The 23,987-nt window shown below is 40.1% G+C and overlaps 1 protein-coding gene across 1 annotated transcript in view; it reads left to right on the top strand.

Moving 5' to 3' along the window:
- The window catches only part of CHSY1 (chondroitin sulfate synthase 1), a 77,915-nt gene that overhangs the window by 9,518 nt on the left and 44,410 nt on the right, over window positions 1-23,987 (top strand). The window contains exon 2 of the mRNA XM_060096924.1: window positions 4,544-5,039. Within this exon, the coding sequence (XP_059952907.1) occupies window positions 4,544-5,039 (496 nt within the window). The remainder of the gene's footprint in view (window positions 1-4,543; window positions 5,040-23,987) is intronic.

Raw genomic sequence — 23,987 nt, 5'->3', positions numbered from 1 at the left:
TTCCCTTATGAATCCATATCACAAGTATTTTATTGTCTGCTTTTAAAATTTACCTGTATATTATGAATGTGTACCCAGGACAACAGTCGTGCTGTAGATGTGGTTTCGTACAGAAATGTATTTTATGTAGTTTTTCTTTAAATGACATGAATAGAAATGGAGACTTATTAAATCCTAACTCAGCAAAGGCATTCCTCAGTGAAGCTAATGTCCAGCTGCATGACTTAACTGTGATTTAACTTAATATAGGGTCAGTGTTTAGAAGCCTGGAGGAAAGGAAGGTTATTAGCTTGGCACTCTCAGATTTCAGTTGTTTTATCTGTGCTTTAGCAAGAGTTGGTTATCAGTCCATTGAAAAGTGAGCTTTCCGGCAGGGGCCCTTGCAAATGTTCTGTGGTTTCAGTTAAGTGAGAGCTCTTTGCTCCTGGTTACAAACCAGTGTTGATGGTAAAGTTGACATTTGCTTATGAAAATTAAGGAAGCTGACCTGTTTCTGTCTCAGAAGGGGGGCCAGTTTGCTTCTTCAGTACCAGTTCCTTCATTTCTTTGAAATTATTGATGCCCTCCCCCTGGCTTCCCCAGGGTGGTGAATCATGATTTATGTTCCAGAACTCTTTATGGAGCTATTTAAGCTAAAGGTACCCTAAGTAAAAAGATCATAATTTGTCAAGATTGAAGGATTTACAAAAGCTCCATATTAAGAGATTTCCCTCAAATCACCAGTCATTTAAGAACAGAAAAAGGCAACATGAGGTTTTTCCTTGGGTTACCTGAAAAGGAAAAGATAATAATCAGTGGAGTTACCTTAAAACTGCAGAGAGGCTTTTAAAGATGGTTTGAGGTTAGATTGTCTGTTTTTAAAATTAACTGGTTGCTCTTCCTGGACAAATTACACCATTTCAGGTTATAGTTCAAGTATTAATCACATCACTGATGGTTGTACTGCTAGTGCTTCCATTGCTATATTCTACCTGGGGTGGCACATAGGAAGCAGAGCCAGACAAAATGAATTTTGATCCTCAGTCTAATATGAAAGATTCTGGTGTTTTAAGTGAGAACACTTTTAAAGTTGAAAGTCTTTTTAGACTTCTACCCTGACATTGTCTTGAGATTGATAGTATGATAGAACTCTGTTATATAGCTTGAGTGTCAGGTTTTTAGCCAGAAATAAGAGAAGCAGCATTTTTCACAATGCCTTCACTCTGGTGTGTAATCTTGAGACTGACTATTCCAAGTTCAGCCCACACTTTCCTGTCTCCCTCATTTTTCTTTCAGTACCTTATTTTATTTGCAAACTCTTGTCTTCCCTAATAAGTCACACTTATATAGTGCTTACCTCATGCCAGGCTAACTTCTAAGCACTTTTAGATGTAATAATCCATTTAACCCTCACCACAACCCTATAAGGCAGGTACTATTATTATCCGCAGTTTACAGATAAGGAAAGTGAGTCACAGAGTAACTTGCCCAAAGTGAAGCCAGGATTTTCACCCCAATAGCCTGATTCCAGAGTCCATGCTCTTTTTTTTTTTTTTTTTTTTTTTTCCGCTGTACGCGGGCCTCTCACTGCTGTGGCCTCTCCCGTTGCGGAGCACAGGCTCCGGACACACAGGCCCCGCGGCCATGGCTCGCGGGCCCAGCCGCTCCGCGGCATGTGGGATCTTCCCGGACCAGGGCACGAACCCGTGTCCCCTGCATCGGCAGGCGGACTCTCAACCACTGCGCCACCAGGGAGGCCCTGGAGTCCATGCTCTTAACCATCACACGCTGTATTGTGTCTCAAGGGCAGGTTTTTCCTCTGAATGTAAGCATTGTCTTACCGACCCCGTATTCCAAATAACCCCATGATGCTTTAGGATTTTAATGGCTCTGGAGGTGACTTACTTTAGTACTACTTTGAATGTGGTCTGTATTATTAATCACAGAAGCAGTTGGGTAGAAGCTAAAGCTAAGTTGATTTTATTCACTACCCTTTTAAAATCAGTTGTAAGATACTACAAACTATTTTGTTTAAAATTATTTCGGAAGTACCATGAACGGTAGTATATTTCAACTCCAGCATGTCTGTGGATTTTACCTCTTAATAATTATATTCTGGCTGTATTTTGATTAAGTTGCTTTCTTTCTGCATGTAGGAATGTTAGTGTGCCTCACCTGGAAATTTCTCAAAGATAAGAGACAACTGGTTTCTTGCCCTTTTGCATGTGCACGCTCATACATATGCACGGCATCTTTAAGTCCCTTATTTCACACTAGTCTAGTGAGCAGTATTTATTGAACTCCATTATATGCCAAGGACTGAAATTATTTATGTTTTTGAAGAATTGTTCTGCCAAACAAAAATCATTTCTACATGAAGGGAGAAATAAGGGGCTTCTTGACTTGGATGGGGGATCTTCTTGGTGTAACTTCGTTATCATTGACTTCCCCAGACTGGGAAATTGTCTCCCTCCTGATGATGGTGCTGTGTCAGAAGAGTGCATTTAAGTTATATTTTATGTAGGTTGGTGTTCATTCCCATTTTAAAATGGACTTTTCTCTTTGCAGGAGGGGTTGATTTCTCTTTAAATTAATTGCCTCGTTCCTACTATGTTTACATGCTTTTTTTCAGGAGCAAATCCTTTGTAAACATGAAGTACAGTGCCTAGTATAGCATCTATAGTCCCATCAGGTTTCATTTATGCCGACTTCTTTGTTAAGGGTTCTGTAAACGGCATAAGACCTGTAGGTCCATTTTAAATCCATAGGCATTAAGGGAAAAACATTACAACTACTGTATTACATCCGTTCTAAGATGCACTTTTTTTTCCCCACATTTTAACATCTCTGAAGTGAGGATGCATTTTACAGTTGCTCTCATCATGTGATTATGATTGGCTATACAGGCATACCTTGGAGATACTGTGGAAGTTCCAGACTGCTGCAATAAAGCAAATATCCCAATAAAGCGAGTCATAATTTTTTGGGGGCTTCCCAGTGTATATTAAAATTATGTTTATGCTTAACAGACTGTGGTCTGTTAAGGTGCAATAGCATTATGTTTAAAAAGCAATGTACATATGTTAAACTTTATTTCTAGGCCTTTCTCACCTTCTGAGATGACCCACACTCTTGTCTGTGGAGTGTGTTTTTCTCTAAATAAATCCACTTCTTACCTATCACTTAGTCTCTCACTGAATTCTTTCTGCGATGAGACGTCAAGAACCTGAGCTTCATTAAGTCCTGAAACCAGGAAAAAGCTGAGAAGCAGGTCCCTGGGACCTGGGATTGCTCAGACCACCTTAAATCAGCCTCACCGCCCCAGCTACTCTGGAAATTCCTTTCTCCGTGGTGGTTGGCTGGGTGCACCAGCCAATCTGCCTGTGGCGCTCCCACATGGGTCCGTGAGGTCACAATGAGCATTGGCCAATGGGGATCAAGGAACCGGCAACCAATGGCGGAAGGCGCTAGGATCGGCTGGGCCAATGGGAAGGCAACGAGGCGCTCCCCGCTGGGTATGGAGAACGTGGCTCCCCCTCCCGGAGAGAAGCTGGGACCCTCGTGGTCGCCTGATCCTGGCGGGTTGGGGGGTTAGGGGGACTCCGGCTCGGTTGGTATCCAGAGAACAGGGAGAAGCGAGCCACCAAAAAAAAAAAAAAAAAAAAAAACTTTATTTCTAAAAATGCTAAGCATTATCTGAGCTTACAGAGCCTACCATCAGCCTCTTTTTGCAGTAGTAACATCAAAGATCACCATAACAAACATAGTAGTAATGAAAAGTTTGAAATATTGTGAGAGTTAAAATTGCGACAGAGACATGAAGTGAGCAAATGCTGTTGGAAAAATGGTGCCGATAGACTTGCTCCCGCAGTGGCTTCCTGCTGCTTTAAAGCATAAAGGCCCCCATCTCTGGAGGGCTGCTAGGCCTTGCAGTTTTCCCCCATCAAGACAGCCCCCCCCACACACACACACTCTGGGTCTGCTTCTCATCCTTGATGTTCACCCACCTCAGGGAAGCATTTCCCGCTCCATGTCTGGTTGGTGTCCTTCGTTTGCTCACCTTTCTTGGATAAATGTATGTCTGGCCTCATGTCGACCCCACATCAGCTGCAGGGTCTGTGTTTTGCTCACCGCTGCATCCCCGTGGCCTAACGCATACTTGGCACTTGGTGAGCGTTCCAAGAAAATGTGTTGAATGAACAATTTTTTTTTTAAATTTTTTGTTTTAGAGAGCGGAGGAGTTTGTAGGTAGGGAGTTGGTAGTATCAGAGAATTAACCTGAATATCTAGACTTGGTGCCTTGGCAGTTTGGTTTTCAGCCATAGCTAAAACATAGTTATCCGGCAAATGTTTTAATACTTCATCATTCTTTTTCATTGGGACTCTTTTGAAAATGAGTTAGGACTTTGCAATACCGGTGGTGTGGGCTTCCGTTAAGGGGAAGCTTTTTATCATCCTTTTGAATGCATTCAAAGTGATTCAACATGAATCAAGATATGGGAATTTATGGAAATGGGAAGCCTGGAATAAACTGTTGCCTCACTGATGTTTATTTTAATTCCAGAACATGGTCCAAGACAATTCCTGGGAAAGTCGAATTCTTCTCTAGTGAGGGTTCAGACACATCGATCCCAATTCCAATAGTGCCACTACGGGGAGTGGACGACTCCTACCCACCCCAGAAGAAGTCTTTTATGATGCTCAAGTACATGCATGACCACTACTTGGACAAGTATGAATGGTTTATGAGAGCAGACGATGATGTTTACATCAAAGGAGACCGTCTGGAGAATTTTCTGAGGAGTTTGAATAGTAGTGAACCCCTCTTTCTTGGGCAGACAGGACTGGGCACCACGGAAGAAATGGGGAAACTTGCTCTGGAACCTGGTGAGAACTTCTGCATGGGGGGCCCTGGTGTGATCATGAGCCGGGAAGTTCTCCGGAGAATGGTACCACACATCGGCAAGTGCCTCCGGGAAATGTACACAACCCACGAGGATGTTGAGGTGGGAAGGTGTGTCCGGAGGTTTGCAGGGGTGCAGTGCGTCTGGTCTTATGAGGTAAGAACAGAAGAAAATCTGTTGATTTTGTTACTAGGTCTGGACCAGTCATAGGAAACTATTAGTGGTAATGTCCTCTTTAAGGCTTAAAAATTCATATTAAGTTATACATTTTTACCTTAGTTCTTTTAATTTGAATTCTCTCATTACTTTTTCTCTTGGTTTTTAGAACATACCTTATGTACTTTTGTCCTAAAATCTTAGTTAATAATGGCATTTGGGACCCAAAGAAAAGGATTAGTACAGGTCACAGTGGTACTTTCATGATTTTCCAAAAGATTTATCTAATCTGACTTCTGATTTTGCAGATGGGATTATAAGAGTGTCCCTTTTCTCCCAAAGGTCTGACTTCTCTCATCTGGCCACGTTGACCGACACAGTTTAGAAGCTTAAATGTTTGAATTCATAAAATGAGTAATGATGTAAAACAGTCAATAGTATTTGGCTTTGCATTTATATTAAACCTTGACTTTTTTACAGTTGTTATGATCTGTAAGTTTGCAATATAGTTGTTCCTTTCAGAATAGGCAGTTTCCAACTTATATTGATACATCGGTGCAATTTTTTGAAGGAAACCTACTTGGGGATGTTTTCTCTTTAATAGTTCTGGAGAATATGAGTTAGCTTTTGACTTTTCTTTGTTTTTATTGGCAGATGTGCACCTCTTGCCTACAGTTGCAGGATGTGATATTAGTCAGAATGGAAAAAATGATTTAGGTTGTGTTGTGTTTAGATTGATACACTACTGATAGTTGTGAGGAGCAAAGGGAATTGCTAGACCTTTGCCCAAGAAAAAGAAATGCATTTTCAGATGTAAAGTGTTAGCTTGTCTTCTGAGTTAATTTTCTAAAGTGCTTGTGTGAAGAAATGGTATTCTGGCCTGTACTTGCCTTTCTCCTAGACTTCTTTTTAAATGTCTCCTAATCACACTATTTCTTTAGTTTGAACTTTTAGGGAAGTGGACATTTTCGAGTATACAGGAAGTAGTCTTCGTATAGTTTCCAGTTATAAAAGAAACATTTTAAATCCCAAATGTGATCTGAGTGAATGAACACTCTAATCTCTTTGTGTACCTCCCCCGCCTCCCCATGCATGGGCCATTGCTCACTGGATCTAGGGGGGATTCTGTTTTCATGGATTTTGGCTGCTAGGAAAGCCATTTGGAGATTTCGTGCAGTTTTAAGCATGATACAGCTGGCAGTATTCCTGCATTTTCCCCATCCTTAATTAAGTAGTTATAACCTTAACAAGTTTCATTATTTTTAAAATGTGTAATGCCTTGTGTATTTTGGAGTGCTTTATGCTGCCCCTGATCTCTGAGAAGCTAGCCTTCCTGCTAGAACTGCAGAGGATAGGCCTACCTTTGAGAGAGAATTTTTAAAAATCTTAGTGTTGTCTGTCATGCTGTTAGATCTTACACGTCGATAGATAGACACCAACAAAGTCAGTACCTTGAGTTTATCAAGAACTCTGACCTAACATTAGCGCCAAGATAGAGTGAGAAAGTATTGTCCTGGGGGTGTAGGGGTTGGGAGACAGTTTTGGGGCTATTTCCCTTTATTATGATGTAATCGCCAAAGTTTTCTAAGGCCTGAAGTGAGGGTGCTGGGAATCATCCTGTCTGTACACTTGGAACTGCCGGTTAGACTTGACGCATCTGGTAAATGACCTTATTAGCTAAAAGGATCTGGTGGGGGAGGAAGCTCCTTCCCTGGGTCACTCCCTGTCCTTGCCCAGGATCTCCTGAGTCAGCTTCAGATGCTGTCGCTACTGCTTTGCATTTCTCTAAATGCCTGATGACACAGTTTTTTCTAGATACTGCTGGCTTGGTCTCCACAGGGCTTGTACCAGATGACTCTCCTTTTGTGGGAGAATATCTTTTCCCAGAGTGTGGCTTGCAAATGTGGTATTTTTATTATATGCAAATTGTGAGTTTAAGTGTAGTCTAATTTATCATTCTTTTCCTGTGTGGTTTGTGCTTTTCATGTCTTAAGAAATTCTTCCCTTCCTTGGGTCACAGGAACTTTCTATACATTTTTCTATAAATATAGTTTTGCCTTTCACATGGAGTTCCTCCTTATCATTTTTAAGAATTCTGTTGGATCATTTACCATTTTATTAGACCTTTGATTTCTCTTCCGTTTCCTTTTTTGTTCTCACAAAAAAGGCTTAAGAGGTTCTAACCTAAGTCTTCATTAGGATTTATCATTGTGTTCACCACTCAGGCAAGATTAATACCCTCATGTGGATGAGGAACTTTTATTAAACTTTCTGTAAATCTAGTTTCTCCATTAAGGCTCACATTATGAGAAATTATTGAGGTGGAATCTTACGTTAAAGACAATTATGTTAAGCTTTGGGTCTTGGAAGGTACTTATTTAGCTCTGTTATAAACCTAGCCAGAAGGTGTAATTTTTTTTTTTTTGCAAGTCCCAGATAATGTCTTGGGATTACACTTACATAATTAAAGTGGCTCCTCAGGAACAACTGTCATAATCAAAATCCAGATTCATTTCTAAGCTTGTTTTGACTATTTTCTTTTTCTTTTTTTCTTTTTTTTGGCCGCACCACACATCATGTGGAATTCTAGTTCCTTGACCAAGGATTAAACCTACACCCCCTGCATTTGAAGCACAGTCTTAACCACTGGACCACCAGGGAAGTCCCTGTTTTGACTGTTATTGGTGGCTAATTATTAATACATGACTTTAAAAACTTTATTTGGAAATCATTTTAATTTGACAGGAACATTACAGAAAAGAAAAAGTACAAGGAACATCCAAATACCTATACCCAGAGTAACCTGTTATCGTTTTACTCTATTTGTGCTATCATTTGCTTGACTGCCCCTCCACCCTCTTCTAGTACAGAGACATAGACTTACCCAACCACCATTTATGGGTAGCTTTCTTTGTGGCCCTTTACTTTAAATAATGTCAATGTATTTTGAGTACAAATAGAGACATTCTCTTATACCACTACAGTACAGCCTAAGTAAATTTAACATAATGTTGTCTGTAGACTCAGTAAAGTCCTGGTAACAGCTCTTCCTTCTCCATTACAGGCTCCAGCCTGGGGTCTTGCATTTGATTGTCATGTATCTTTAATCTAGGATGTTTGCACAGCCCCTTTCTTTGTCTTCCATGACCTTGGCATTTTTGTTAAGTGACTTTAAAAATTTCATTTTCATAATGAAAAAATGTGACTGCAATATGGTAACCCATTAGGTGGTTTTTAATAATGCTTTTCAAGGCTTATTAAAATCTCCCTCTTTGAGGACCCAGCAGCAGAGAGAGTGTGGGCCTTGAGACTGTTTATACTGGTGGAAAAGAGGTAGGAGGAGCTGGCAGGCCTGACTCCCCCTTGTCACATGGGGTCAGCATCACTAACTCAAGTTATACCAGTTTTTTTCTTTTTTTGAGAAACATTATTGAACAATCTGAAACAGTAACTTATTTTATTTAGGCAAATCTAAGAAATATTATACTACTCTTTTAATAGAAGGGGACAAAAAGAAAGTTGACTTAAGTAATCTATTCATTTTATTTTTCATTTCTTACTGAAGTATATATATATCATACCTTTGGAAAAGTGCACAGATCATAAGTATAGAGCTCAATGGATTTTCACAAACTGGACATAGCTATGTAACCCGCATCCAGATCTTGCTTTTATTATTTTAACTCAATGTTTGACTAGGTAGAAAATAATCATCACTAATGAAAGTTAGCAACAAACATAGATAGATTTGGCAACTTAAAAAAAAGTTTATCTTTTTAATAGCTAATGGCTGTCACATGGTTCAGAATTCAAAAGTGCAAAGGGTTTACTAGGATAAGTCCTCCCACCTCTATCCAACCACTGGGTTCCCCTCACGAGTCAGCCACCATAGTGCACCTTTACAGATACAACCTACGTGTATATAAGCAATTAAGTTTGTATATCTTCCACCTTTTATATGAATGTTAGCATGTTTTACATACTATGCACATCTTGCTGGTTTTCACTTACATGTCTTGGAAGATTTTCCTTTTGGTACATAAAGAGCTTCATCTTTTTTTAATGGATATTCAGGCTATTTCCAGTTCTATTCAGCAGGGTTTCTAACCAGTCATTTATCCTAATGTTTCCCAGTCTTTTTTACATCATGGCACACATGTTGAGGCAACTGCCTCGAGAGGGCTTCTGCTACCCCATCCCCTAACCACTCTACCCGCCCTCTGCAGACCCAAAGGGATTGTTATTTGGCACATCTAGAACTGTTTGGGATACACCAGTACATCAAGACACACCAGTTGTGATGTCTGAGTTAACCAGTTAATATTTATTAAGGGATCATTAATGGCCCCAGTACTGCCCTCTGAACTGGTAGGAAATTGCAAAAGAAGAATGGAAGGTGAATGGCCTTTTTCTCCCTCAAAGACTTTAGTCTAGTTGAGGAGATAAAAACATATATGTTCTTGAAATAGTTGAAAGAAAACTTAAAAGTGTAAAACCTTGTGATGCTGATTTTAAATATAAAATGGAAGGGTAAGGTCTATGATGTTCTTTTTTTTAATTAATTTATTTTTTAGCTGCATTGGGTCTTTGTTGTGTGCACGGGCTTTCTCTAGTTGTGGGAGCTACTCTTTGTTGCTGTGCGCGGGCTTCTCATTGTAGTGGTTTCTCTTGTTGCGGAGCATGGGCTCTAAGGTGCGCAGGCTTTAGTAGTTGTGGCGCGTGGGCTCAGTAGTTGTGGCTCACAGGCTCTAGAGAACAGGCTCAGTAGTTGTGATGCACAGGCTTAGTTGCTCCGCGGCATGTGGGATCTTCCCGGACCAGGGCTGGAACCCATGTCCCCTGCATTGGCAGGCGGATTCTTAACCACTGTGGCACCAGGGATGTCCCTATAATGTTCTTTTTATAGGAAGGCATATCACCAAGGGGAATGGGAGTTTAGAGCAAAATATCTGAAAAGAGAAGTTTTTCCTTATTAGTCTGACTGGCTTTTAAAGGAGTATTGAACATCCTTACATCAGAAGCCTGAGATTTTTTTCTTTAATCATAGAAGAAATAATGTTTCTTAACTGCTAGTTGTCTTAGAGCTGCTTTGTGTTATAGGGGCGCCTTCCTCATTCCTTTAGGCTGCCCATTAACCTTACGTGGCCAAGAACCAGGCAGGCCTCTAAATGGCTAGAATAGATGCTCAAATACTGAGCACTAATGCAGCCTGTTTCTTCAAGGCAGAGTGCTTCATGGTCTTATACTGAGCCTTATTCTTTTGTTCTGGCAGTTAGTGGTTCAATTTCCAAGCCCCTGATAGATTAGAAGGGCAAATTAGCACCCCCAAAAGGGGGCTACTATGTAAGGACTGTGTCAGCAGGGAGTGGGAAAGGCATGAAGGGAAGTGAAAAATAAGAGCAAGTAAGGCGGCTGTGAACAGCACAGCAGTCTAAGATCAATCACTGTGTTATTGATTTCTATCTAATTTCGTTCCATATGGTTGGAGAACATACTTTGTATTATTTCCAATTTTTAAAAATTTATTGAGTCTTTTTTATGGCATCACATATGGTGTACCCTGGAGAATGTTCCATGTGTACTGGAGAAGAGTGTGTATTGTGCTCTTGTTGTGTGGACTGTTGTCTAAGTCTAGTTGATTTTTATGTTGATCAAGTCTTCTCTTTCCTTGTTTGTCTGGCTAGTTGTTCTATCCATTATTAAAGCTGGATATTGAAATCTCCAATATTATTGTTGAATTGTCTATTTCTCCCTTTTATTATGTTTGTTTTTGCTTCATATATTTTGGGGCTCTGTTGTTAGGTGCATATATGCTTATAACTGTTAGATCTTCCTGATGGATGACTCCTTTTATCATTATAAAATTTCTTCTTTCATCTTTAGTAGCAATTTTTGTCTTAAAGTCAGTTTTGTCTGATATTAGTACAACCATTCCAGTTCTCTTTTGGTTACTGTTTGCATGGCATATCTTTTTCCATCCTTTCACTTTCAGCCTATTTGTGTCTTTGAATCTAAAGTGTGTCTCTTGTAGAAAGCATATAGTTGGACCTTTATTTTTTTTTTTTTATTTTTTTGCGGTACGCAGGCCTCTCACTGCTGTGGCCTCTTGCGTTGTGGAGCACAGGCTCCAGACACGCAGGCTCAGCAGCCATGGCTCACGGGCCCAGCCACTCCGCGGCATGTGGGATCTTCCTGGACTGGGGCACGAACCCATGTCCCCTGCATCAGCAGGCGGACTCTCAACCACTGCACCACCAGGGAAGCCCCCTAGTTAGATCATTTTTTAATCCATTCTGCCAGTTCTGCCTTTTAATTGGAATGTTTAATCTATTTACATTTAATATCATTACTGATAGGGTAGGATTTATGTCTCTCATTTTGCTATGTGTTTTCTGTGTCATGTCTTTTTTGTTCCTCCATGCTGCTTTCTTTTGTGTTAAGTACATATTTTCGATACATTTTCACTGTCTTGTCATTTCTTTTACTTTATTTTTTGTTATTTTCTTAGAGGTCACCCTGAGTATTACAATTAACATTAACTGATAACAACCTAGTTCAAATTAATACCAACTTAATAACAATAGTATATGAAATCTTTGCTCCTGTATAGCTGATTCTCCCCTCAGTCCTTAATGCTGTTATTGTCATACAGATTATATCTTTCTACATTGTATGCCCATCAACGTAGATTTATAATTAGTGATTTATAATTACAATTTTTTAATTTATAAAAATTATAAATTTATAATTATATTTGTATAATTTTTAAAAGACAACTTTATGAAGTTGTCTTTTAAACCAGATTAGAGAAAAAAAGACTTATCAGTACAATTTTAAAAATACATTTATATTGTCTTTTGTATTTACCTGTGTAGGTACCCTTATTGGACTTCTTATTCCTGTGTATTTGAGTTACTGCCTAGTGTCTTTTCACTTTAGTTTGAAAGACTTCAATATTTCTCATGTGGCAGGTTTGCTAGTGACAAATTCTCTCAGGTTTTGTTTGTCTGGGAATGTCCTAATTTCTCCTTCACTTTTGAAGGATGCTTCTGTTGATACAGAATTCTTGGTTGACAGTCTTTCTCAGCACTTTGAATGGAGGCTTTCTGGTATCCGTGGTTTCTGATGAGAAATCAGTTGCTAATCTTACTGAGGATCCTTCCTATGTCATAAGTCGCTTTGAGATTCCCTCTGGCTTTCAGGAGTTTTTGTTGTTGTTGTTGTTGTTTTGCGGTACGCGGGCCTCTCACTGTTGTGGCCTCTCCCATTGCGGAGTGCAGGCTCCGGACACGCAGGCTCAGCGGCCATGTCTCACAGGCCCAGCCACTCCGCGGCATGTGGGATCCTCCCGGACCGGGGCACGAACCCGTGTCCCCTGCATCGGCAGGCGGACTTTCAACCACTGCGCCACCAGGGAAGCCCTCAGGCGTTTGATTATTTGTCTGGGTGTGGCTCTTTCTGAGTTTACCATGCTTGGAGTTTATTGAGTTTCTTGGATGTGTGGGTTGTTTTTTTATCAAATTTGGGAAGTTTTCAGCCATTATTTCTTCCAGTAATCTTTCTGCCCCTTTCTCTTTCCTACTCTTCTCTGGGACTGCCATTATGCATATGCTCAGGCTCTGTTTATTTTTCTTTATTCTTTTTTCTTTCTACTCCTCAGATTGGATAATCTCAATTGATTTACCTTCAAGTTTGCTGATTCCTTCTTTTACCTGTTCAAATCTGTTGTGAATTTTTCATTCCAGCTATTATACTTTCCAACTACAGAATTTCTGTTTGACTCTTTTTTTATAATTTCTCTCTCTTTATTGGCTGCCTTTTCCCCCTTTTTATGAGCAATACTTCCTTGTTTCTTTGCATGTCTCATAATTTCTAGTTGGAAATTGGACCTTTTAAATAATATAAACCACTTTGGAAATCAGATTCTGCCCTCTCTCCATGGTTTGATGATGTTGCTGTTGTTTGTTTAGTGACTTTTTAGAACTTGTTCTGTAAGGTCTGTATTCTTTTTGTGTTTGTGGCCACTAAAATCTCTGCTTCGTTTGCTTAGTGGTCAGCTACTGATTGCATGGAGATTTCCTTAGGTGCTGGAATGAATAAGTTTTCCAGTCTTTGCTCAGGGGTTCTGTGTATCTGTTCATGTTTGCCTTCAACACTCACCTGACAGTTTTCAGCTCTTCCTTAGCTGCTTCCTGCTTGTGCAGAACCTCAAGGTCAACCAGAGATGAGTGCTTAGGGCCTTCTCAGGTCTTCCCTGGGCATGCACACAGCCCCATGTATGTGCATGGCCTTCTGGATTCCCAGGAATACGTTAAAGCTTTTCAAAGCCCCTTATGGACATCTCATACCCCAGCTTTTCTCTTTAAGCTAGTTTTGTCCTGTTAGCCACTTCCTCAGGCAGCATGATGTTCACCAATTACCTGTGATTGTTTTTAAGAAATATCTCCCCCCCCTTCCCTACCAAGAGGCTGTTTGCAATGGGAAAACTCTGGGTCAGGTCAAATAAAGACAGCCTTGCAAGTGAGGTCTTCTAGGGAACCACTAGACAGGTCAGATAATGATAGTTATCTGGGAGTGGGGTTTTGAAGGATCACCAGCCCCATTCTGCTCCCTTCCGTGGCCGCCAGATTGCTGGTTTCCACCGTGACTGTGGACTGTTGATTTTCAGACTTACCACATTGCTAGGGGTCTGGGAATGGAAATAGGGCAAGTTAAAATGTCACAGAACTCACTGTTCTTACCAAAATTTCGCTGTTATTCTTGCATAAATGCTTCCTGGATTACCTTTGACTAATATCCAGAGTCCTGAAAAAGTTGCCTGAAACAATTTTTTGCCCATGATGTCTTTGCTTTTGTAAAGGAGAGAAGTTTTGGAGTTCTTTACTCCACCACTTTCATTGATGTCACCTAAGACCATTCATTATGGGGCCTTAGCTTCACAGCTTAAATTTTGCTTGTTCACAACCAGATAAATCACTGAGTAGCCTCTTACCCTCACTGAAGAAGTCAGGAAATTGTATCCTAAAAATTAGAAAGACTTCCAACCCATCAGTTACAGTATTCACACACATTCATTTTTCAGATTAAGTTTGAATGTCTTCTATGACCAAGAGACTGTTCTTGATGGAGGCAGCAATGCAGAAGGCGAAGGCCCTGCTCTCTTCCGTTCTAGTGGGCTGCGCCAGGTGTAGAGAGAGAGATGGTGAGGGCCAGCGTGTGTATGGCGTGTTTAAGATGCAGCAAGGGGACCGCTGTTGCCCGAATGGTGTAAGCAAGAGGAAAGAGGTGAAGGATGAAGCCAGGTGGCACAAGTGCTGGGGGAAACAAGGTAGTGAGTGTTGAGGACATTCTTTAGGGCACAAGAGGCCTAGGTTTGAATCACAATTGATTTGGCTTCATTCTTCGCCAGGTGCATGATCTCGGACAGCAGGTTACCTGCCTTCACTGGAACTTAATTTCCTTTAAAAATGGGATAAGAAATTGCCTACCATGTAAGATAGTTTCAAGGATTAATTGAGATGATGCATATTATCATAGGTAGTGCTTTGGCACAGAGGGAAGGCTCGGGAAATGCTATTGGGAGATATCCTCAAGTGTCTGAAAAATTAAGCCTTTCAGAACTCATTCCCTGAGCACTTGCATAGATTTTGACCTATATCAACAAATACTTGAATATGATTTGTACTAACAGTGTGGTCTTGGAATCTGTTTGCTTTTACAGTTCTGAGAAGTCTATTCTGACAGAACAAATCAAAGTTTACCTGAAATGGAGGAATCAGTTGCTTTGGACCTGTAATTATTTTAGTGACAAGACAAAACCTTCCATAGGTACATCAACACCTCTGAAACGGACTGTTTAATATATCAGTCTTGTGGTTGTGAGGTGTGGATCTAAAGGCAAATAGATACGTCTTCATTATGTTCAAGTTTGGTAGGAATATCTTAAAGATATTCTATGCTTTATATATTAACCACCTTTCTTACTGGAAGCTCATAATGAGGCATATTTAACTTATGTTTAGTTGACAGAAAAGGGCTCTTAGCCACATTATCAGAAGATGGGATCCATATATCTTTATCTTAAAATATAGCAGAAGAACATTTCCTGTATAGTTGAGAAGATTGAGATCACAGAGGTCATCACCCCAATTCTGTAGTAAACTGACAATCTACCTTCTAAGTCGTATCTAAGTATTCAAAGTGCTGTACAAGCCATTTTGAGATAACAGGAATAAAATGAGCTCTAAAACTTACTATCACTATGTGAAAATGGACTAATCTATATGAAAAATATCTCACTACCTAATAATAGTAAACCAACAATAAATCAGGGCAAAATAATATAAGCTATACAGGAAAGTGTGGAGGGCCTGTGGAACAGTTAGAGCGGGGCAGGATGAGTTGGGCGTCAGTGTGGAGGAGGCTTGTGTTGTTTGGGTCACCCCCTTCTCTAATGGTTGCTGGGTTTCTAGACTGTTATGAACAGTCAGGATGGTGTCCTGTCACGTCTGTATGAGGTCTCAGGATGGCAACAGCAAAGCTTTAAAAAATTTTTAACTCCAGTGTTATCTTTTCGAACTGATGAGACTTTCTGGTCTCCAAAAAGTGACAAGTGAGGAATAAAGGCAAGAATGAGCCTGATGTCAGAGGTGAAGCTGCTAAGGTTTAGGACTATGTTGTAAATCAGTCTTTCTAGAACTTGAGTGACGTGGGACCTTTTTTTTCAGTGGGAAAATTCTGGATCTGTGCACGTTTATGTTCATATGTGTGTCTGTGTGTGTGTCTGCACGCACACACGTGAGTCTGTGTGCATATGTGTGTGCATGCGTTTGTGTTATGTGTGTGTCTGTGTATGTGCTTCAAGCAGTAGCATTGCGTGTAGTTCTTATATCAGGTTGCTCTTTCTTAAAGAGAAGCCATCTACAAGAGAATCACTTGAGGTGTTTGTTACAAAGCACATTTCCAGGCCCAAACCCAGAAACAGCCTCTTGCTGGTGTGGCCTGATGATCTGCACTGTTAACAGGCTTCTCTGGTGATTCTTCTCCTTGCTCATGTTTAAGAACCATCAGTGCCATTTATTTACCCTTAAAACATTTCTCATGATCCATGTTTTGGAACTAAGTAGAGACCACAGTTATCTTAGTTAATTGGCATCATCACATTTAGCCCCTGTCCTGTGCAGAGCTTCATCCTGGGTAGTGGAGAACACAGAAAAGGAGTTTAGACCTTTGTCTTACCGGTAAGGAACTTAGAGTCCAGTTGGTAGGGAAGCCAAACTTGGCACACAGTATCCCCTCATCATTTATGTTTGGCAGGCTAATGCTTTATGTATATTTTTCCCTTCTTCCCCTCTCTAAGCCATGCTAATTGCAATTTGTGTAGCCAGATAAAAGTCAATAATGATGAGTGCTGGTCAGCAGTAAATCCTGAGTAATGAAACGGAAGGAAGCTCTATTAGATACAATGATGAAAACAAAGAACTTTTGGCCAGAGATTAAACTGACAAACACTTTAAACCTAAAAGTAAATGATCTTTTAAAATATCATTTTTTGTCTCTGCAATTGATGATTTCACAAATGTCTGTTTATGTGTTCTGGTTATAAATCTTTCTCAAGCCTCAGCTTTCTTTTTTCTTCTTTTTTTTTTTTTCTATTTTAAGCCGCAGCTTTTGTTAGTTTCCATGAACCATAACTTGAAATTTGTTTATCAGACAAATTTCAGTTTGAAAAAAGTAGTTGCAAAGTATTTATTAATCACTGTGGTGGTTTTAACAGTCAAAAATTATATGATAATCTTCCCTCCTGGTGGTGGAGCTTAATTTCCCTCCCCTTGAATGTGGGCTGGACTTGGTGACTCATTTTTAAATGAATGGGAAAAAGAGTAACTTTATAGTAGAAAAACCTGGCAGACACCAGGGATGGGATGGGATGGGATGAGAAGGCTCTTCACCTCTACCTTAGCCCTCCCCTAAAGCCATACCTCCAGTCTAGTCAGGAGAAAACATCAGACAGACCAAGTTGAGGGATATACTGTAAAATACCTGTAAAAATATCTTCAAAAGTGCCATGGTCGTGAAAAGCAAGGAGAGACTGTTGAAGAACTGTCCCCAAATGGAAGGGACCAAGGAGACATGATGACTGAATGCAGTGTGGGGTCCTGAGTTGAAAGAGAAAGGAAGGAAGGTCTTGGAAGCCCTTTTCTCTTCCACACTGGTGGAAAAATGAATGAAATCTGAATAAGGCCTGTAGTTTAGTTAATAAAGTTGTATTAATGTTACTTTCTTCGTTTTGATATGTGTTGCATAGTTACATAGAATGCTAACATTAGAGGAAGCAGAGTGAAGAGATGGGAACTCTCTCTACTGCCTTTACAACTCTGCTGTAATTCTGAAATTATTTCAAAATTAAAAGCAGTTTGAACCCAGAGATGATCTAATTGGACACAGAAGTGAGGTTGCCGTCTCTGCCACTGTATCACATTGACTGCTCAGTGCCCTGGGGAACAGGGTGAAGCCATAGAAGACTAGATCTTCTGTGAGTCTAAGTGGATATCGTGCAGGATGTGATTTTTAGCTTATTGACTTCTAGGAAATCCAAGACAGAAAGGCCTTTGTTTGAGATGGCTGCAGAATTTTAACCCTCATAAAGAGCTTATCATTTGAGCAAGCTTATAATGTACTGTGTTATTACTGTAAGAAATTTGTAATGGTACCATTACAGCAAAAATTTTCCCTGGCTAAAAAGAATCTTTCAGCATTCACTCAGCAATTTAATGCTAGCACCCTTGCTAACATCATCATGGTTAACCCTGTAGTGTTCTGTTTCTGTGTTTTCGCTTTGTGAACCCTTGCAGGGGTAAATCAGTAGAGGTATTTTCTTTGATGTCTGGCATTTATTTTCAAAGAATTTTTCTTTTGAAAAATACTGTAGGTACTACTTTTCCTTTTGTATATGTTAGCATCTGTGCATTTCTCTTCAACAGGAACACTCATTTAAAGACATAAGGCTATTTTTATTTACAACGATGTGGTTTATTTAAGGCAGAAAGATGAGTCCATTCTTAATTCTTTTTTACCACGGAAGGAACACTTGTTGGCTTTTTAGGTTTTTATAAATTGATTCTGTAATAATTTAGAATTCTGGTTGTTTTATTAGGGTCAGGTGGGTATGAGATCCCAGATGATGCAAGCATACTTAAGTTTTTCTTAATGGTTAATTCATTGAAAAACGTATCTACATGCCTTCTATGTGGCAGGCCCTGTTCTAGACGCTGGGGATGCAGCAATGAGTACAGTAAAGCGTGCTCTCGTGACACATTTACTTCTCTATGGGGACATCAGAGAATAAGGAGACAGATGTATACTGTCAGGTCATGCTAAGCCCCCTGAAGAAATACAAGCACGATAAGGGGATAGAGTGATGGAGGGGTAGGAGAATGCTAGTCCAGCTGAGAACGTAAGAAGCGAACCTTGTTATATTCAGGGAGGGTCATCTTCAGTAGAAGGAATGGGGCGTGCAAAGGAATGGGTCATGCAAAGCCCTGGGGCAGAGAATGTGTGCATGATTAGGACAAGGGGGCCAGGTGGCTGGAGCGCATGAGTGAGAGGGGCCAGATCCTGTAAGGCCTGTCCATGCTTAGGGCTCTGGGTTTCATACTGAGTGATCTGGGAAGGCACTGAGGGGTGGGGGCAGAGGAGTGCAGGGAGTTAATGTTTCGAAAGAACTCCTGGTTTGTGGGCAGCAAGAGTGGGAGCAGGGAGATTGGTGAGCAGGCATGTCTGGCAACCCAGAGAAGAGGGAAGGATAGCTTGGCCCGGGGTGGTAGCAGTAGGAGTGGGGAGAAGTGGTTAGACTGTGGATGAATTTTTGAAGGTAGTGCTGATAGGACTTGTTGAGGGATGAGATGTGGGGAGAGAGAAAAGTTGCCTGAGCAGGTGGAGGGGTAGAGTTAAGGTGATGGGAAAGACTGGAGAAGTTCAAGCTAGAAATACAAATGTGAGTCATTTGCATCTAGACATTATTTAAAGCCAGAGGACAAATGACATCTCCTAGGGAGTTAGTGGAGATAGAAGAAGAGCCCCAGGGCTGAGCCCTGGGGTTGCCAGGGGTTAGCAGTCAGAGATGGAGAGGGTCCAGCAAAGGAGACTGAGCAGGGGAGGCCAGTGAAATAAGAGGAAAACCTTACCTTTGATTGATGTTTGCTTAGTTTGAACGTGCAATGTTTGAACACCCACCATTTAGGTACTTGTTATAGTTGGCTTGAAAGGTAGAGAGATGGGAGGTTTTTATCAAAAGTGAACATTGTCTTCTTTAAAAAGAGAATTTCCTGATATGGGAGGTGTGCTGGCATAATGATGAGGAACTTTTTTTATCAGCTGGTGACTGATGTGTGGGAATACTACTTGAAACTAATAAACCTCAGGGACAGCCTGAGAACCAGTGGATCACAGATGGCTGGCTGGTGGTCAACACCCAGACAGAAGCCAGAGCATTGTTTGCTTGGAGTAGTAAGCTCTGAGGCTTGTGTCCCTATATTACAGAGGTTTTATTTACCATGAAATTTGACATTCACTTACATTGATTTAAAACTGCATGGTTTTCCTTATTTTTAAAAAGATAATCCACTCCATAGTATTGCATGCATCATCAGGGAATCGCTGCACAACCTTTGCTAATTGACAGAGAAATCAGTTAGGGGCTCAGCCTTTCTGTTATAATTTTTGGCTAATAAAACTTCCTAATCAGTGGAAAGCTGGCTGATCACCAAGTGATCTAAGTTGTAATAGTTATGGTAGATCAGTAATGTTTCCTAGTGGGCACTTAACTTAGAAGGCAGAAATCACTATTAATTTCAGGAGAGAGTTTTAATTGAACATTGATTCAGTTAAGCCACTGTAATAAATAATTTGTTTTTGGAGGAGAGTGAGGTTTAAAGGATATTTTATGCTTTAAACTCTGGTCTCCAAGACTGTTTCCTCGTCTGTGAAACAGGGTTAGTTAACTCATCCAGGGTCATACAATTAACTCATCCAGGGTCATACAGAGTTAGTTAACTCATCCAGGGTCATACAGAAGTGCTCAATTCAGAATTTGAATCCAGGCAGTCTAACTGCAGATCCTACATTTCTGACTCTGATGGAATTACGTTTTCTTTTTCTGTATAATGCACTGCATGCACTCTACCTTTTTATTGTAAGTATTGCCAGTATTCATTTGAAAAGAACCAATAAAGTTCAGTTGTCAGGTATCTTAAGACAAGGGGAAAATTTTTGTGGTTCTTACATTTCTTTATTTGGTAGGATATTTGTAGTATACTCATGCAATACTAAAACAGTGTTTAATGGATAGCAGTTAGACCTCAGAGTACTCTGTTACTTTTCTTTGTGAGACTTGCCAAGCCATTGTAAGTGGTTTAAAGCAGTGGTGTAATGGGTTTAAAGTGGCGGACCTCAACCTAAGAACAAACTAAAGAGGAGTTTGATTTCCAATCCCTAGATTTATTCTTAGGAAATTTTCAATGTAAAAGCAGCAGAGCAAACATTCCTGGATCAGTTCCTTGAGAAATCTTTAAGCTAGTCCTAAGATTTCTCAAAAGTCTCTTTAAAGATGCTGGTCATGATCTTCCAAAACAAGTCCTCTGAATTCTGTGGCCTTGATGAAGGTGTTTATTAACTGTAAGTTGAATTTTAGAAAGTTTAAAAGATGGCAGTATTTCACATTTGCAGTTGAATTTGTATGGTATTCTGTGGTCATCCCTATAGAAAGAAAAAAGCTGACAGATCCTTGGTAAGAAATCTTCATTCTCTGCTATAATTTTGTAGGAGAATCCATTAGATTAGCATCCTGATTTACAATATGTGTAGTAGGCCACACAAAGGCATCAAGTCCCAATCCCTCAAATTGGTAAATATTACCTTATTTGGAAAAAGGGTCTTTGCAGATGTATTTAAGCTAAGGATTTTGAGATAAGGAGATTACCCTGGATTATCCAGGTGGGTCCTAAAATGCCATCACAAGTGTTTTTATAGGAAAGAAGCAAAGGGAAATAACACAGACACATGGAGAAGACAGGCAGAGATTGGAACCGTGTGGCCAGGAGCCCAGAATTCCAACAGCCACCAGAAGCCAGAAGAGGTAAGGGCAGAGTCTTCCCCAGAGGGTGCACAGCCCTGCTAAATTTTGGACTTCGAGCCTCCAGAACTGTTCTTGTTGTGTTAAGCTACCCAGTTTGTGATCATTTGTTACAGCAGCCTAGGAGACCAATACAGTGTGTTGCCCAGAAATGCTGCCCCTGGAGAGGGCAGGACAACGGCTCCACAGTCCCATTATGTGACTGTGTGGCCAAGGAGAAGCACTCTCTTTCTCTAATGTGGGTGTGATGAAACCTTTCTCACAGCTGTGTTGTGGTAAGTACTTGAACACAGTAATGGCCACTCGTGTTGCTTGGTTTTTGTAAAGCAGAGATTTTCTTTTTTTTTTTTTTTATTAGTTTCTGCTTTATAACAAAGTGAATCAGTCATACATATACATCTGTTCCCACATCCCTTCCCTCATGCATCTCCCTCCCTCCCACCCTCCCCATCCCACCCCTCCAGGCGGTCACAAAGCACCGAGCTGATCTCCCTGTGCTCTGCGGCTGCTTCCCACTATCTATCTACCTTACGTTTGGTAGTGTATATATGTCCATGCCTCTCTTTTGCTTTGTCACAGCTTACCCTTCCCCCTCCCCATATCCTCAAGTCCATTCTCAAGTAGGTCTGTGTCTTTATTCCCGTTTTACCCCTAGGTTCTTCATGACATTTTTTTTTTAATTCCGTATATATGTGTTAGCATACGGTATTTGTCTTTCTCTTTCTGACTTACTTCACTCTGTATGACAGACTCTAGGTCTATCCACCTCATTACAAATAGCTCAGTTTCCTTTCTTTTTATGGCTGAGTAATACTCCATTGTATATATGTGCCACATCTTCTTTATCCATTCATCCGATGATGGACACTTAGGTTGTTTCCAGCTCCGGGCTATTGTGAATAGAGCTGCAATGAACATTTTGGTACATGTCTCTTTTTGAATTATGGTTTTCTCAGGGTATATGCCTAGTAGTGGGATTGCTGGGTCATATGGTAGTTCTATTTTTAGTTTTTTAAGGAACCTCCATACTGTTCTCCATAGTGGCTGTACCAATTCACATTCCCACCAGCAGTGCAAGAGTGTTCCCTTTTCTCCACACCCTCTCCAGCATTTATTGTTTCTAGATTTTTTGATGATGGCCATTCTGACTGGTGTGAGATGATATCTCATTGTAGTTTTGATTTGCATTTCTGTAATGATTAATGATGTTGAGCATTCTTTCATGTGTTTGTTGGCAGTCTGTATATCTTCTTTGGAGAAATGCCTATTTAAGTCTTCTGCCCATTTTTGGATTGGGTTGTTTGTTTTTTTGCTATTGAGCTGCATAAGCTGTTTATAAATTTTGGAGATTAATCCTTTGTCAGTTGCTTCATTTGCAAATATTTTCTCCCATTCTGAGGGTTGTCTTTTGGTCTTGTTTATGGTTTCCTTTGCTGTGCAAAAGCTTTGAAGTTTCATTAGGTCCCATTTGTTTATCTTTGTTTTTATTTCCATTTCTCTAGGAGGTGGGTCCAAAAGGATCTTGCTGTGATTTATGTCATAGAGTGTTCTACCTATGTTTTCCTCTAAGAGTTTGATAGTTTCTGGCCTTACATTTAGGTCTTTAATCCATTTTGAGCTTATTTTTGTGTATGGTGTTAGGGAATGATCTAATCTCAAACTTTTACATGTCCCTGTCCAGTTTTCCCAGCACCACTTATTGAAGAGGCTGTCCTTTCTCCACTGTACATTCCTGCCTCCTTTATCAAAGATAAGTTGGCCATATGTGCGTGGGTTTATCTCTGGGCTTTCTATCCTGATCCACTGATCTATCTTTCTGTTTTTATGCCAGTACCACACTGTCTTAATTACTGTAGCTTTGTAGTATAGTCTGAAGTCAGGGAGCTTGATTCCTCCAGCTCCGTTTTTCGTTCTCAAGATTGCTTTGGCTATTCGGGGCCTTTTGTTTTTCCAAACAAATTTTGAAATTTTTTGTTCTAGTTCTGTGAAAAATGCCAGTGGTAGTTTGAGAGGGATTGCATCGAATCTGTAGATTGCTTTGGGTAGTAGAGTCATTTTCACAATATTGATTCTTCCAATCCAGGAGCATGGTATATCTCTCCATCTATTTGTATCATCTTTAATTTCTTTCATCAGTGTCTTATAATTTTCTGCATACAGGTCTTTTGTCTCCTTAGGTAGGTTTATTCCTAGATATTTTATTCTTTTTGTTGCGATGGTAAATGGGAGTGTTTTCTTGATTTCATTTTCAGATTTTTCATCATTAGTGTACAGGAATGCCAGAGATTTCTGTACATTAATTTTGTATCCTGCTACTTTACCAAATTCATTGATTAGCTCTAGTAGTTTTTCGGTAGCATCTTTAGGATTCTCTATGTATAGTATCGTGTCATCTGCAAACAGTGACAGCTTTACTTCTTCTTTTCCAATTTGGATTCCTTTTATTTCCTTTTCTTCTCTGATTGCTGTGGCTAAAACTTCCAAAACTATGTTGAATAAGAGTGGTGAGAGTGGGCAACTTTGTCTTGTTCCTGATCTTAGTGGAAATGGTTTCAGTTTTTCACCATTGAGGACAATGTTGGCTGTGGGTTTGTCATATATGGCCTTTATTATGTTGAGGAAAGATCCCTCTATGCCTACTTTCTGCAGGGTTTTTATCATAAATGGGTGTTGAATTTTGTCGAAAGCTTTCTCTGCATCTATTGAGATGATCATATGGTTTTTCTCCTTCAACTTGTTAATATGGTGTATCACATTGATTGATTTGCGTATATTGAAGAATCCTTGCATTCCTGGAATAAACCCCACTTGATCAT

Source organism: Mesoplodon densirostris, chromosome 4, assembly GCF_025265405.1.
Source record: "Mesoplodon densirostris isolate mMesDen1 chromosome 4, mMesDen1 primary haplotype, whole genome shotgun sequence".
NCBI classification, from domain to species: Eukaryota; Metazoa; Chordata; class Mammalia; order Artiodactyla; family Ziphiidae; genus Mesoplodon; species Mesoplodon densirostris.
Note: the sequence above shows the minus strand (reverse complement) of the source record. Positions and strands in the feature narration are given on the sequence as shown.